The sequence below is a fragment of the Phasianus colchicus genome, chromosome 25 (genome assembly GCF_987193195.1).
Source record: "Phasianus colchicus chromosome 25, bPhaCol1.hap1.1, whole genome shotgun sequence".
Taxonomy (NCBI): Eukaryota; Metazoa; Chordata; class Aves; order Galliformes; family Phasianidae; genus Phasianus; species Phasianus colchicus.
The window spans coordinates 4,009,871-4,025,504 of NC_143460.1; the positions used below are offsets into that span (position 1 = coordinate 4,009,871).

The window sequence follows — 15,634 nt, forward strand, 5'->3', positions numbered from 1 at the left end:
ATACTTAATTTTGTTAATGAGCTGACAGCACTTGGTATGATGTCTTTCAAAACGAACTGTCTCAGTTTATTGTTTCATGCTCATTTCCTCTCCAGCAATGGAGAGAATGCTCTCATAGGGGGAGGAGCTTTAGTCATGACAGTCTTTTTTTTCCTAGGACTGGTAGTTCACCCCTTCTTTTTCATCCCAGCTCTGTCAAGGAGAGTAACAGTGACATCCTGTGGCTCTGGAGAAGAATTACTGCTCTGGGTGCCAACGAGAAGGGCTCCTGAAGTACAGCCATGAGTTAAGGGCAGGTCAGCAACACTTCCCTTCAGAGAGGGTTTCTACAGAAGGTAATGATGGAAGGTAAGAGCAGCTGCTTAGAAATTCTAAGGAAGGTTTAACAGCTGTTAGATTCAGTCTAAATGTGAGAGCAGAGCTGTTGGAGGTAGTAGCATAGTCCTGGCCCCCAGAGGGCTTCAGTTACCTGAGTCCAGTCATGCTGAGAATCTAGCAATCAATAAATCACCTTTAATTAAACACAGCTTTATATACACACGTACATATGTACATCCACTTACAGCAGTTAAAGCAAAAAGTACATGTCCAATCACTCACTGAAGAAATAGATGCACGTAGCTTTACATTCTCCTAAAGCCAGTCCTTTCTTCATCGCTTGTAATAGGCCATGCATGGGGGTATAAGAGTACCTTACAGAAGGCACCTTTAATAATAAGTATTGCACAGATTAAGCAGCTGGAGTCTGGCTCCCAAATACCTCTGTTTAAGCTTCAACTGGAAGCTAGAAATAAAACTGCCCTAAAAAACACTGCAACTGTAGCAGCTAAAATAACGACTTAAAGCAAAACAAACCATCACAACTCATAACTCATTCTTGACTCTAAAAAAAAAAAAAAAGCTAATGATTTTAATAATCAGGAGGCCCCAGCATGCTGAATAAGACACTGTCTTAGTGAATGGGTCTGGTGCTGTGTATTATACAAGAATCAACTGTGCAAATATAGATAGATCCTGCTACCACTGTGCACTTGGTGGGTTCTACCAATGGCATAATTTTTCTGGAAGTATTCCTGGTGATTGCATATACTCCCATGTTGCACCAAGAAGGAATTAAAAGCCAGTATTGTGCTGTATGTTTTTAAGGCTTCCTGTACTTTACAGACCAGAAGAAAAACCTGTGTCAAGTTCAATGACTTAAGCCAGGAGATGGTCAAAGTCCTACATCTGGAACAAATAGACCTTCTTTGTTCCCACCCTCCATCCTGGATTTGTGTGAAAGCTCATTTGCAGGAGTTCAGCATCATCCCTGCCCTATTCATAGCCTTTTGGGTATAGGGTCATTCTGATGTTTACAGTCTTTTTTGGTCCACGTGGCACAGGCAACTTGTGCTGAGCTTGCTGTGTTGCTCGAGGTTGTTTTCTTGATTCTGACTTACCCAATCTAGTGTGCTTTTGATTGTAGGAAACTTGCATGATTTAGTCATTAAGTGCAAAAATCATCCTTATAATAGTACTGCTTAATTGTGTGCTGTTTTATTGCTTTTCCAGGGCACGGCCACTTCTTCAGCGCTGATACTGTCCTGTGTCATCCATTACTGCTGGTTTGTCAGGTGAGACAGCATCCATATCTGCAAAATGGACATTAGGCACTTCATCTGAAATTGCCACTTCTATCACCCATCCCATCCCACTTGTTTTGCTTTGCTGATCGTGGATGAAAGGCCTCGATTTCCAGTAGCCTGGGTCAGTGATTTGCCTGTCATGCAGTTGCTCCTTTTGTAAAAGGAGGTGCTTAAAGAAGGAATATAGTGCATGTAGACTGATAAAGCAGGTAAGAGAAATCTTGACAGCTCCCTTTGGATGGCAGACAATTGCTCCCTGGGTTTTAGCCAGGGAACAGTTGTGTGCAGTCTGTCCTAATAGGGCTTGCTCCTGCTAGCTATGCAGTAGCACAGTGGTGCTAGCACAGCTAGTATCCTATTTGTTTTGTAGCTCCTCTGTGATAGCCACAGATTGTTCCTTTTTTTTTTTTCCTTGCTCCTCCAACAGCAAAGAAAGCAAACCCTGAGCTGTGACTGCCAAGGCTTTGTGGGCAAGTCAAAGCAGGAAGAGGGGACAGGAAGCAGCAGTAAAATAAACATTTCCTTTCATTTTGCTGAAGTGCTGCACCCTGCTTATGTGTTGATGCATATGCCATTCTTCCTCTCATTATAAAGCAGGGCTGAGTGCTGGTGCTTTCTTACCTGTTGAGGGCTTGGGGTACATCCTGTGGAAAAACAAGAGGAAAGCATAGAAGGTAAAGGCCAGGCCTCCAAAGATCATCCCGCAGACCAGGAAGCTGTAGCTGCCCTGATCATGTATAATCTGCAATTGGAGAGAAAAGAAAAAGCAGCAGACGTGTCATGATAGCATTTCAATACCTAATTGGCATTTGGTGAGAGCTTTACTTTTTGATAGCTCAAGGGTGAGACAGTGCTTTTGCAGCAGCTGTCTAAAACATGGACTAAGATTTCTAGTGAAGTTCAGGCAGGTTTTGGCACTTCCCATCTTCTCCCTTTGCCCACACTTACCGATCCCACCAGCAGCTGTAGTACCATCTCTCCAATTCCAGCTCCTGTCACTAACACAGTCGTGGCACAGCCTGAAAAGAAACAGCACGAGTGAGAGCGACAGCCAGCAGGACCAGCCTGTAACCACTTTAAATTGCAGAGAAATACTCAGTGGAAGTTTCCATCTAACGGTGAGACTGACTCGTGGGAGTAAGAGAAGTAAAAATGTTAATACAAAAACCAGCTGTTCTGTCACTTGTCCCCATCAGCAGAAGTGCTGTTGCTTCTTGCTGAAAAGATTTTCATTCTTCTGTATCTCTCTCCCAGAGGCTGAGGTTGGCAGTGACCTCCTGTAGGAGCTGGCCAAGCTCTGGGATTTTCAGTTCACTGATAACCTGGATGATGCTTTCAGAACTGACATTCTTGTCTGAGAGCCCTGAAGCTGCAGGAAACCAAGAAGCAGTCTGGATCCCTGCCTGTGGAAGTTATTAGCGCAGCAAATCTGGGATTTGTGCAGTCAGCATTTCCAACTACAAGCTCAAATGAAGATGGTATTCAAAAACAGACCTTTCTTCCAATCCTCCTAGGCATCTTTAAAGCAGGAGGAGGGACTTCTGGGTGTCATTGTACCTGAGCTGTAGGCTTGAACACCTGCCTGCTTTCAGAGTCTGCCAGGTCTGCCCAGATCCCTGCTCACCTTTGTACTGCAGGATGTCCTCAGTGTAGGCAAGCATGCTGGGGAAAGTGCTGCTGAGAAACAGACCCAGAGATGCTGTCCCCACAAACAAGAAGACAACGCTGGAGGAGAAAATCAGGAGCAGGAGGAAGGTGATCAGGACTCCAATCTGTAAGCAACAAGCAGAGAGTCAGCAGGAAGGCAAATGCTGAATTAAAATGAAGTAAATATTATGGAGGCAGCAGTCTCAATCATTAACAAGTCTTACTCAGCAGGTTCTGAAGAGTTCAGTCACTTCATAACTGCTCACGCCCCACAAAGAGAGTAAAGCCAAAGTGCCAAAGGCATTAAACCAAACCTGCCCTCACTTCTGTTGTGCTGCAGTGTACAATAATAGCAAGAACACCTCAGCTGTGCTGGTAACCATGGCACAGGGAGGCAGCAGAGGGAGCTCTTCTGTACCAACTTAAGATATCTTAAATATTCAGGCCCTGGTGATGGGCATTTGCATGTACACAGGAGGGATTTGGATTGGAAAGAAATGGAATTCAAACTGAATTTGCTATAATGATGGAATGACTGCTACGTGCAGCAGGACCAACAAGCAAGCAGTGCATGAAATGTGTGTTTTTGTCCTTGGGTGATGTTATTGCCTTTAAAAGGAAGTGAGGAGGCTTCCGTTAAGAGTTGGAGGCTCCTCCCTTATCTCTCCAAATATGAGCAGCTGCTAAGATGTCTCAACCTCAGGTTTTAGAGAGCAGTCAAACAGCTCAAAAAGTGATACAGCCAGTTGAGGTGATGCTTGTGCCATATACCTGATCTGGAGCTGATGGGGCTGAGTCTTCCCTGCTCCACACTAGTGACTACATTCTGAAACAGGAGGTTATTATACTCATTTTAAAAATAAGGGCAAAGCACTTCACTGTAGCTGTTGGTACATAGATTTAGTTGACAAAGTGACCAGGAATAAGGTGCCAAGCAGGCTTCTTCATTTGTCAGCAACAGATATTAGCATAAGACTTCAGAAGGTCCCAATGTGCATTGTCACCACCCTGTTTTGTTTATTAGCAGTAAAACCTGCCACCAGAATAACTTGTGGTTTAAATAGATTGTAAATTAACTGCCATCTCTTCATGATGGGGAAACGGGACCAGTTCCCTCCCTGCTGTCTGTCATATCCTTCTGTGCATCTCTCAAATATCCTCTCAGGGTTCCATCCCCTTTCTTCACGTGAATACATTTTATTAATTTAAGCAAGCAAACATAACACTGATTTGTTTGACAACCAGTAAAGTCTAAGCAGAGAACTTTCAAGCTAGCTGCCTTCCTTTCCCCACGGTTGACACAGACGTTGATTTCCCTGCGGATGCCAGAGAAGATGATGTGAAAATAAATGAAGTTGGCAGATGGTTTACTAGTTGCTTTCAGAAACCTCAAGCTCAGAAAAGCAGTACGACCACGCTGCAGGTGTTAGCTACCCCCTCGTGTCACTCACAATCACATAGAGGTGGTGATGCAGCTCACCCCAACGGTGATGCTTGTCACAGCACCTGGTGCAAAGCTACCCCAGGTATGGCATCAAAACTAGGCAGCAAGCAGGAGGAAGGTAGGAATAGCCTTACCACATTGATGAAGACCATGGTTGCTGGCTTCATTCGGTAGGACACGGGGATGGAGATGAGCCTGCCAAGTGTGATGAATCCCCAGAAGAGGCTGGGCAGGTAGCCAGCCACCTTGTGCACTACAGAGAGAGGCTCTTCCACGGCGTAGCTGTAAATGAAGCCTGAGTATTCTCCCTGTGGGGAAGACAGGACAGCACATCACTGTGACATAATGACCTCCAGGCTTTGCAACGTTAACCTCAACCCATCCTTCAATATTGATAATACAGTATTGCAGGAAGGTCTGCCTATGGATTTGCTATTGCTATCCTCAGTGAATCTTATTCCCAAGAGTTTGCAGCTGGAGACAGAAGTAGAACACAGGACTGAGACACTCCTAAAAGGGCACCACTGAACAGCTGCGCTAGGTAGAATGCGTGCTAAGCTCTTACCCATAGAGATGCTCTCTTCCCCTAGGGCTGTCTTGGAATTGCATACTCTGAACACATCTCACAGTAAGAACTCAGAGTCAGTCATCCCTGAAGATGGAAGCCCTAGAGAGGTTCTGTCTCTGACAGCTGCTTGATGTAACCCCAGCTCATCTTCCCAGATCCTGTTTAAGGCCTTAGTGAGACTCAGCAGTATTTTACCACATGTAGACTGAGACAAACCTGCTTGGAGGAGCAGCAGCCAAATGAGCCCTCCTCGTCTAGAGGAGCACTATGAGCCCCCTGTGACTGCCCTGCTGGGGGACATGCTGTCAGGCCAATACAGAGAGACTGCATGCACGCTTTCCTCTTGGATATTGTAGACCCATCAAGCAAAGAACCTCTGTTTCTTATGACATAAAGCTGTTTTTACACCTCGGCTAAAGTGAGAATTCCACTGCCTGCAAGGACACCATCACAACTCCAGCTCTGCCCTGGTTAGGAGAGCAGCAGTAGCCATCTAGCTGCAACAACACAGTGCCTAGGAGAAGGTACACAACCCTCCCAAGAAGCAGGGAAGACGTCAGCCAGAGCCATCAGCTTTTAATGAGCTGCCTTGGGAACCCCACTGCTGCACAGACACCATCAGGTCCAGCCCACTGCACACACAGGGGACACGTGGGTGTCTCTGGGTATGGGCTGTTGCAAGTGATGTGGAAGGAAGAAAGCCACACAGCTTTGCACAGACAGGATCCTTCTATCGGCTGAACTCACCACAATCCCATCAGTCATGAAGAGAACAAGAGCCCCAGTGATGTGAACTGCGAAGTAGGTGTAAGAAACCCCTCTGAAGTTTTTGCTTTGGCAGCAGCTAAATAAGTCGTCATGACCTGGTGAGAAACAATGCAATGCAAACTTAGCTGGAACGTCCCCCCCTGGGGCTGGGTAGTTGCCAGCCCGCATTGGGGATTTGTTTTGTGCTCAGCTGCAGGACAGAGATTCATAGGGACTGTGAACAACGTGCTGCTAACCTCTGCCAGCACAACGTCTTTTATTTCTTATTATTAACCTAAACCTTCAGAAGGGATACAGCTATGTTCGTAGGCTGGCTGCACACAGACTGGGATCCCAGCTCTCTAGGATATTTGCTCCTTAGCTTATAAAAGCTGCTTATGCTTCCCTTCCCATTTAGGAGCTCCACATTGCTGCTCCCGTTCTTAAAAGAAAGAAACCCACTCAGCCACATCCTCAGAGCTGCTCACACATGGTACGAGCACACCAGAGTCCTACCCAGGTAGGCAGCTCACATTTCTCAGCTAAAAGGTACTGAACCAAACAAGCCAACTCTGGGAAAGAGGGTGATAAACACACAGACTGCTGTCACCCCCTCTGACAACCACTGAGAACACGAGTCTGTCCAAACCTGCTGGGACTCAGCACCCTGGTGTGCCCAGCTGTCCCATCCTCAGGCTCACACCACGCTGGTGACTGTTCCTGCACCACTTCTATAGGAAAATGAGGGATTTTGCCAGTATGGAAACATCTGTCACAGATCACAGTAGTCAGCCATGCAGCCATCCTGCTTCTCTAAGGACTGCTCCTAAACAGTGTGTAAGAAAAGGATGGAGATGGAAGAACGTGGATTGTATGAAAAGGGGCAGCTGGGTTGAGGAAAGAAACACTTTGTGTCTCAGCTAAGGGGTGCTGGTAGATGAACACAACCTTACTAGACACCAGAGAACCCACACCTTCAGCTGCATTCCTTGCAGCACCTCAGCGCATCTCCAGCTGCCTCCACTTCTTTCCAGCATTCCCTAAAATTTTTTTATTGTATTTATTGTATTGTTGGGGTGAAGCTGCCACTCCTGCAACGGTGCTCTTCTCACAGCTGAAGATGTGATTGCTTCAGAGATGCACTGTTCAGCTGGAGGATTTACTTGGATAACGTTTCTCTTGGGCAGCAGAGAACAACGTGGTGTTGCCCACCAAACGGGCTGTAGTCACCAGTTCAGACTATTGCTGGTGTTTGAGACAAAGTTAAACAAGAGCACTGTCCTTACACCTCTCAGATTCATACCAGATCTGCAGCAATCACTGCTTTCACACGGAGCAGACAGAGGAGCCAGCTCTAAACCTGACTGAAAACCAGAAGAAAAGAGAGGGGCAGAACTTTCACCTGTGCCTACACGACCTGATAGCGTGGGTTTGATTTCAGGGCAGCTCACAGGGAAAGCAGCCTGGAATCCCTGCAGCCCCATCAGATCTGAAGGCAATTGGGCACCAAACGGATGGGATTCGGGCACTTTTGGATTACATTCACGTATGTTTTGGAAAGTTTTCTCCTTAGACAATAGCAATTAAGTTCACTTGTTAACCACCGTGGAGACATTCAGAAAAAAGGCTTTTTCTCCCTCAGCTCACCCCCTGCTCCCCAGAACCATAAGCGAGGTGCCTGCAGCTCACCTCCTGCAGCGTGGGCTCTGTGCACAGAGGTGGACAGGTCGTCCTTCTCCACGGGACGTGCTTCCATTGCCAGTTCATCTGCTGACAGCAGTGGGTGGCTGCTGCTATTGAAGCACGGCACCATGCGCTCCTTGTAGAGCAGGAAGAACACGGCGATGGGCACCGGCAGCTGAGGAGGAGCAGAGAGGGGCAGGTAAGGGCAATGCACAGCTCACACAAACTGCAGTTCCTTATTTACAATGGCCTTTTGGGAAGCCCAGCCCATCCCTGCTAAGCACATCCCTCAGTGCCACATCTCTGCGTTCCTTGGACACCTCCAGGAGTCACCATCCAACGCCACCAATGCACGTCTGCCTCTACCCAAAGTATAATAAAATAGGTTTTGCCCATGGAGAGAAGAGAGGTATGAACGAGAGTCCTTTGGCTGGAACTGTGGGGAGCAAGCAAGCTGCTCCAAAGACCTGCTTTGCCCATCTCCAGCCATTAGCAGGGGTTGCTCAGCATCTCATAAGAGACGAGCTCCTGGTTCCCAGGCCAACGGCTGCAGCCAAACAGCCCCTGAATCCAGCCTGTCCTGCAGGACCTGGGATGCAAGCACCTCTAATCCACAGCTGCATGACATCCACACCCCATGGTCAGCACTGCATGGGCTGTGCCAGCGTTCAGTGTCCCCACACAGGGACAAAACACGGGGACAGTGAGCTCAGAGCTGCCCTTGGGACACCCTGCATGCACCCCGACTTGGTGGTGCCTGCAAACCCAGAGGGACTGTTCTTTTTTAGGGGAAGGAAAATAGAGGGAAGTGAATGAAAAGCTGGGTCTGCCCCTGAGCAGCCTCCTCCTCCCTGCAACTGAGTGGTGTTTATTCTGCAACAAATGGGGAGAAAGCCAGGAAATCCTAAGTGACAGCTCACTCTCCAGCCGCCCAGCTCTTGTTTTCTCCATGTCTGTGAGCAAGTGTGAGCTCGAGCTCCAATTTCCTGCTTTTTGTTGGCTTGTGGCATTATTTAAATGTATGGAGAATTCCCCCCACACCCGCCTCCCTTGCCTGAATTCATTTAGGAGGACTTCATTGTTCTGGGAACAATGGGAATAGGAACAGTGAGTTCGGTCCCATGGAAGAAAAATGCATTTGCTTGATAGTTCTAATCCTTCCGGAGGTCAGGACCAGATTTTATTCTTCTAAATTGCAAATTTTGCAAAATAAAGAAACGTCACAAAAAAAGAACAAAAGAAAGAAAAACGAACCAGAGGGACTGGCCATAGAGATAACAGCTCCAAGCACTTCAGGAGCACTCAGCACCTGCATGGAGGGGATCCTCAGTTCCCAATGGGACTGTGCATGCATCCCATCTGCAAAGCAAGCTGCTCCCTTTCCTTGTATCCAGATCTCAAAGCTGGAGGTGCCTTGAGTGCACAAGAGCCCAGATCGTACAGGACACAGGTTGGTCACCGATGGCTTTCAGCTCTTGCTCTCTCTGGTAGGAGATTCCCAAAAGCTGTGACCCCTTGGCACAGCCTGACCATAAACCCAGGCTGTACACAGGGACAGGGTGTCCTGGGAAGCACTTTGCTCATTACACGGGCAGGTGGAGAGGAGCAAACAGAGCTGAATGCCAACACACTGCCTGGGAACACATCACCCAGCACTGGGACAGCCCACACTGCAGGCACAGCTGCCCCATCCCAGCCCTTCCACTCCCAGCAGGTGCTCCAGCTCCATGCACAGAGCCAAAAAAGACATCACCTCCACCCCTGATATTGGTATTAATCATTATAAGCTCAATGGTTTGTTGCATTGTGCAGCTCAGTTGGGTACACCTCCAGCATCCCAGTTCTCATTTCAGATCCCAGCATCGCTCCCTGTGCTGCTCCCAGCACCAAACCCAGCACAGCACTCCCCCAGGACTGACAGCCCTACAGAAGAACATTGTCTCGATTTCCAGCCCCTTTGGATGAGGACATTTCCGTTCTGTGGGAAACCGAATTTTAAAGTGTAGTTTTTGTTCTAAATCTGGATGAAAAGCCCCAAATTTTCCTCCCAGCCAAATTTTTTTCATTCCGAGACTCATCCAAGCACTTCATCTGATAACTACAGCAAAAACATTTTGCTTCAATAGCACCGAAACGCAGTCAGCTTTACCCTCTGCACTGATGCCAAAGTCAAATTGAGACATTTCGACTTGAAACAAAGCAAGGAATGGAAATGAATCATTGCAGCCACCCGGTCAGGATACACACAGCACTGTGAAAACGGGTGTGGAGCTGTGGTTTGGCCATTTAAAAAATAATAACAAGACAGTTGCTGGTCCTGGTTTCCATTCCTACCGCTCACTCATCCCATCCACTTCCCCGGGGTGTCAGCACTGAATGCTGTGTCCTTTCCATGCTGCACACGCTCCCATTCAAAATAGATCTTAAATGCTCAAAAACTCAATTATCTTGCTCAAGACAGACTGGCAAAGTAGGCAATGCCCTGGTGTAATTAAAAGCAGATTCCCCACGGCACGCACAGTGTCAGAGGTAACTAAAGCTGCTGCTGGGCAGGGAGCATCCTTCCCTGCATTGCACAGGGAAGGCAGTTCTGCTGTTTGTTTCTCTCTCATCAGCAGCTGTCATGCACACAGCCCTGCTGGGCGCTTCGGTTCGGTTTCTAATCTGTCCTCACACCCCAAACGCCCAGATCCCATCCACTTACATTGATGAGGGCCATAATCCAGAAGGCGTAGGAGACGCGTGTGACCACCATGCCCTTCATGGGCAGGGCGTAGTGGGTCAGGTTGCCGGGGTGATGCGGCACCAGGGACTTGCGGATGTGGGGCAGGTTGGTGGAAGCATTGGCCGTGCCGTTGGACAGGATGCAGTTGGTGTCAGAGAGGAAAGGGTCGGCTATCAGGGGGCTCAGCAGCGCTCCGAAGCCCACGAAGAAATGCAGAGCCTGTGGAATGAGGAAGGGATGGGGTGATGGAGGAAGAGGAGGAAGCACGGCCGCGGTGGTCACGGGCTGTGTGCTCACCTGCAGGAAGATGGCAGAGTCCTTCTGGTAGATCTTCACCAGCTGCATGTTGGAGATGGTGTCGATGCAGCCCATGGCCAGGCCTGCCACAGCCATGACCACAGCCAGCACCACCACATTGTGGCACAGTGGGATGATGGCAAAGACCAGGGAGATGGCCAAGGATGAGGCGAAGAGCGCAAACAGTGACTGAGCCAACCTGGGGCAGGAAGGGGAAAGAAAAAAGAATTACCTCCACGAGAGCCACATCTGCACCACAGCATTACATTGTGTTCTCAGCCCTAGGCCAGCTGGTGGCACAGGTATCAGCAGGATGTGTCCATGGGCTGTATCTCGTGCTAACTCTGCTAACATGTGCTCTTCTGATGCTGCAATTGGGATGCTGAGCAACTTGCTCCCTTCTGTGCATCCTCATCCAGCCACCATCACCCCATGGCACGGCTGTCTCCTGGCTCCTTTCAGCCAGCTTTTGAGGAGAGGAGGAATCATCTCCTCAACCCGTTCTGCACATTCCGAGGCAGAAGAGGGATGAGGACCTCCCTTTATTACCTGCACGGATCTGCATTCTCCCTCCATGCCCTGCGCTGTGCTCTGCACGGGCAGCATCTGCATCCTGCAGAACAGAGCCCAGGTTGGCAGCGCACAGCGCCTGAGCTGCCAAGTGGGAAGGCAGGAAGGAAGGAAGGAAATGGGGAGCAGACAGCCGAGAGCTGGAATCACTGAGGCCAGCAGAAAGATGGGACTTCAGAGTCACAGCAGTGAGTAAATAGCAGAGGCACCTCCCAGCCTCGAGGAGCCCAGGGCAGTGACCAACAGCTCACAGAAATGAGGTGTAATTAGCAGCTGGGGGAACACACGGGCATAGGGCCAGCAAGTGGAACACCCAAAGAGGCAGAAGTGATGGGCAGCAGGATGGCTCAGCCCCATGCACACCACTGTGCTTCTGCACAGCCCTCCTTCATCCCAAACCCACAGCAACGTGACTTCCCACATCCTGCCTGTGGCTACAGCAGCATGGGGAGGAAATGCACGAGGACAGCTGCCCCTTATCAGGTGGTGGCACAAGGTGCTCATAGCCTCCATCCTGCCCATGGTTTGCAGAGCCCTAAATGCTGGCCTCCCTCTGACAGCACCCAGTGATCCCACGTGTGGTTTTGCAATGAGGAAGCGAGATGCATGCAGGGAAAGCAGTGAGCACATGGGAGGGAAGCAGCCTTGAGCCTGCAGGGAGGCTGGGAGTGATGGAGCAACGTGCACCAAGACATCCCTGAGATACCTCTTCTCTCCTGCAGGCCCAGCACTGCTGGTGCCACACTCATTACTGGAGTTAAATATTAATTGCAAATAATGTGATGTCCTTATAAAGCACTGAATAGCTCACTTTGATGTTCCCAAAGTGCAAAAACTGCCTGCAGCCATAAGACATTCATCACACTCATACCCTGAGACAGTGGTACGCAACCTGGGGGGCACCCAGCACTGCCTTTGGGGGTACTGAGAGGTCATCCCTTACCCAACACAGCACCCAGATGCTCTCGAGGGCACTGCTCAGCACCTCACAGCAGCTGGGGGTATTTGCAGAGACAAATCCTTGGGAAGCATCCTCAAAGGAGACACCTCAGGACTTCAGAGTGGCTCTGAACCCTACATCCCGATGGTGTGAAACTGATGTGCCACTCTGAAGGGCACCCAGATGTAGTGCCATGATGCAGCACCCACCACCTCCCCAGCCCTGTGTCCCCAGCAGAGCTCCCTGCCTGCAGCCACCTCCTGTCCCAGGCACTCAGGTGTGAAAGGAGGCCAGTAGCATCACAAAAGCTCCTTTGGTTTTCAGCACGGATCTTGAAAATAATCCTTCTGCTTTTTTTGGTTCCTGGAGCACTCAGCACACTTGGCTCCATCACAACCCAAGAAAGAATTCACATCTGACACCCAGAGGTCCAAGCTGATCCCCATAAGATGCAGTGCTGTGCTGTATCCATGCCAGCAAACTCGCCTTCTCCCCCACACACAATGCACACAACCTCCAGCTCAGTGCTCCTGTAGCACCCTCCAACATGAAGGATGGTTTTCCAGACTTCAGGAAGCATATTCCACATCTCTTAAGCCAAGAAGACAAATGACCATCAGGTTAATTCCACTCTGCAAAAGCAATAATTAAAAACCCAGAGCCCTAAGAGGATGAGGGGAGGGCTGGGGGGTGCCACCTCACACCTCTCCTGCTCCAGCTGTGCTGTGCCTCTGGGCAAAGCCTGTGCAGGGCTCCAGCACAGGGCAACCCCCCCGACCCCCCTCAAACCCTGTGCTCTCCTACTAATGCCAATAGGATGAGCTCAGGCTGTTCTGATACTAGGAGCAAAATCAAAAATTCAGCTTCAGGATGGGGAAAAAACAAACTGAGGCACATGTGCACTTGGTCACCACGCTGCTTCTGTCACAAGTGCACATGGCACAGCAGCAAGGAGGGAGCATAACTTCACAAGGCAAGCATAACATCCAACCAAGTGAAAGAAGTAAAGGTGAGGAATGCAAGAGGGGATGCAGGTGCGTGGAGCCCACGCATGGATTTTGCAGTGCTTCAGGATGGGTCCACCTGAGGGCTCAGCTCTCACTGTGAATCCCAAGTCCAGGAGTTGTTTTGAGCCCCAGACCCCATCCCCACTCGTGCAAGGGAATGATTTCACAGCACCACATGAAAAGTTGAGTTCTGAGCCAGAGCTGCAACTACAGCTCAGCAAAACCCCAAGCACGAGTTTGCAGAGAACAGAGCACGTTGTGAGCACCTCAGCAGTGGGGGCTGCTCTGCCATCCCACCAAGCAAAGCAGCTGCTGGGCACCGAGCACTGCAAACATCAGCTGGTTTTTTTTGGTGAGAAAGTTTCTTCTTTGAAAGCTAGCAGGAATTTTGGAGTTCATCCTGGCAACCAAAATGTTGCAGAGGGATTTGGGCCATCGTTATGCTGCTCCAGGACTTCAGCCCCACGTTCAGCAGCTTCTCTGGGGTGAGGAGTGCTGGGACAGCTCATGAAGTGGGACAACATCTGTTGGTGCCCCAGTGCCACCTTCACCGACCAACACTTCCCACTCAGTTCCCTTCTCAATTCATGAGACAAGAGTTTAATGAAGCATTTCCAAACGGGTGCCTTCCAGAAGTGAAGCACTTATGCAAGATTCCTTTACGTGCCTGTTAAATATATACATGTGTGACGTATGGAGACGTCTGCACATGGAGGTGCGTTACGCCACAGCCCAAACAATTACCAACAATGTAAATAATCAGCTGATTCGCCCTACAGCACAGCTGCCCATCACACATCAGACCAAATACAGTTGGCAACCCTTAGGGCTGAGCCTTGGGCGTTATTTGCTCTAAAGACACCCCGGAGAATGGGATAGGGGTGGGTTATTCCAGCGACCCCCCGCTGGGTATCACATCCCGACCCCGGGGTTATCAGACCGGGTCAACGCAACGCCCTCGATCCACGATTTGGAAAACATCGTCTAGGAAGTTCTCACTTCAACTTCGCCGTCCCCGTCCCGAGCTGCGGGGATCGCGCCGTTCCGTGCGGGTGGGAGCGGAGCCGCCCCGCAGCCCCATCCCTCCGTCCCGCATCTCCGCGCCCGTCTCAGCCTCACGGACCCGAAGGGGCAGCGCTGTTCCCCCACCCCCCAGAGCAGAACAGCCCCTTACGTCCTCTTGAAGACCCCTCCGAGGCAGCTGCCGAGCAGGAGGCAGAACTGCTGCGAGAAGAAGACCCAGGTGATCTGCGAGAGCGAGCTCTGCGTCTGGCAACGCAGGTCCAGCAGCGTGGGCCCCAGAAAGGCGATGCAGAGGCCGAAGCTAAAGAAGACGCTCCAATAGGTGAGGGTGGGCTGCAGGTTCCTCCGGAACCGAGCCGATACCCGCTCGTCCCACCACATCCTGGGCGGCGGCGCGGGGCGGCCCGCGGAGATGCGGCTCCCGCACCGCCCGGCCCCGCTCCCAGCCCGGCCCCGCCGCCGCCCCGCTCCCCGCTCCTCCTCTCCGGGCTGTGGCTCCGAAGCCCGCCGGTCGCTGACTCCGCCTCCGGGACCGGGGACCGCCGCCGCCTCCCGGGGCCGGGCGGAGCCTTCCTCCGGCGGGCGGTGCGGTACGGAACCCACGAAGCCCACCCGGAGCCCCACGAGACTTCGGCGCATCCCCGTGGGAGGGGGGAGAGAACCGGCCGAACCGCCACCTCCAGCATCACCTCGAGGTGGGGTGGAGCAGCATCTCACCCAGAAAGAGGTGGGCAGCTCCCACTGCTCGCCCCGAGCTTTTCACCGCTCAGATTGCATCCAACACAACAGAAAGCAAAGCAGCCGCTGAAGCCCTCGCTCTGCTGCCTGAGCGCCGTAAATAAAGACAACCGCTCCAGACAAATGCAATTAAAGGTGCCTGCACTCCTCCTGTGGATAAGAAGGGTGAGATGAGCTGTGGGAGTGTGTGCATTTTGGAGCTGGAGCGGCTGATGCTTACGCAAAAGGTCTCCTCTAGAGGCTGAGATTATAAATATTTCACCTACTTTAGGGAAGGACTGCAATTTTTAGATTGCTCTTTCCAGGCAAAGCAGAATCGCCAGAGCTGAGCTGTGGGTAGAGCTGCTCCAGAACCCCACAGCTGTACTCACCATCCCGTGACCCACATTTCAGGAATGTTGCTCCAGGTCACAGGTGCTCATTTCCACCTGGACATAGCTTAATGTTTAGCTAATTCAAATTGCATCCGAGCCCCAGTTCTGCCACCTCCATGGCATCCGCAGGTGACCTCCAGGGGAAGGAGGGCAGCTACTGAGTGTGGGCAGCACCACAGAGCAGGTGGGGGATGGAGCCCTGATTTCATCTGTGGGTGCCCAGCAGCAACCAAGGAGCCACAGAGC

The 15,634-nt window shown here is 50.6% G+C and overlaps 1 protein-coding gene across 1 annotated transcript; it reads right to left on the reverse strand.

Moving 5' to 3' along the window:
* Positions 1–495: 495 nt before the first annotated feature.
* On the reverse strand, positions 496–14,739 carry SLC60A1 (solute carrier family 60 member 1). Its single transcript, XM_031605992.2, has 10 exons — positions 14,428–14,739; positions 10,737–10,935; positions 10,419–10,658; positions 7,721–7,889; positions 6,032–6,147; positions 4,851–5,024; positions 3,250–3,397; positions 2,574–2,644; positions 2,247–2,367; positions 496–1,631 (listed from the first exon to the last, which is right to left on the reverse strand). Exons 1-10 carry the CDS (start codon positions 14,655–14,657, stop codon positions 1,567–1,569), a joined length of 1,533 nt encoding a protein of 510 aa, XP_031461852.2. The 5' UTR covers positions 14,658–14,739; the 3' UTR covers positions 496–1,566.
* Between the last annotated feature and the right edge of the window lie 895 nt (positions 14,740–15,634).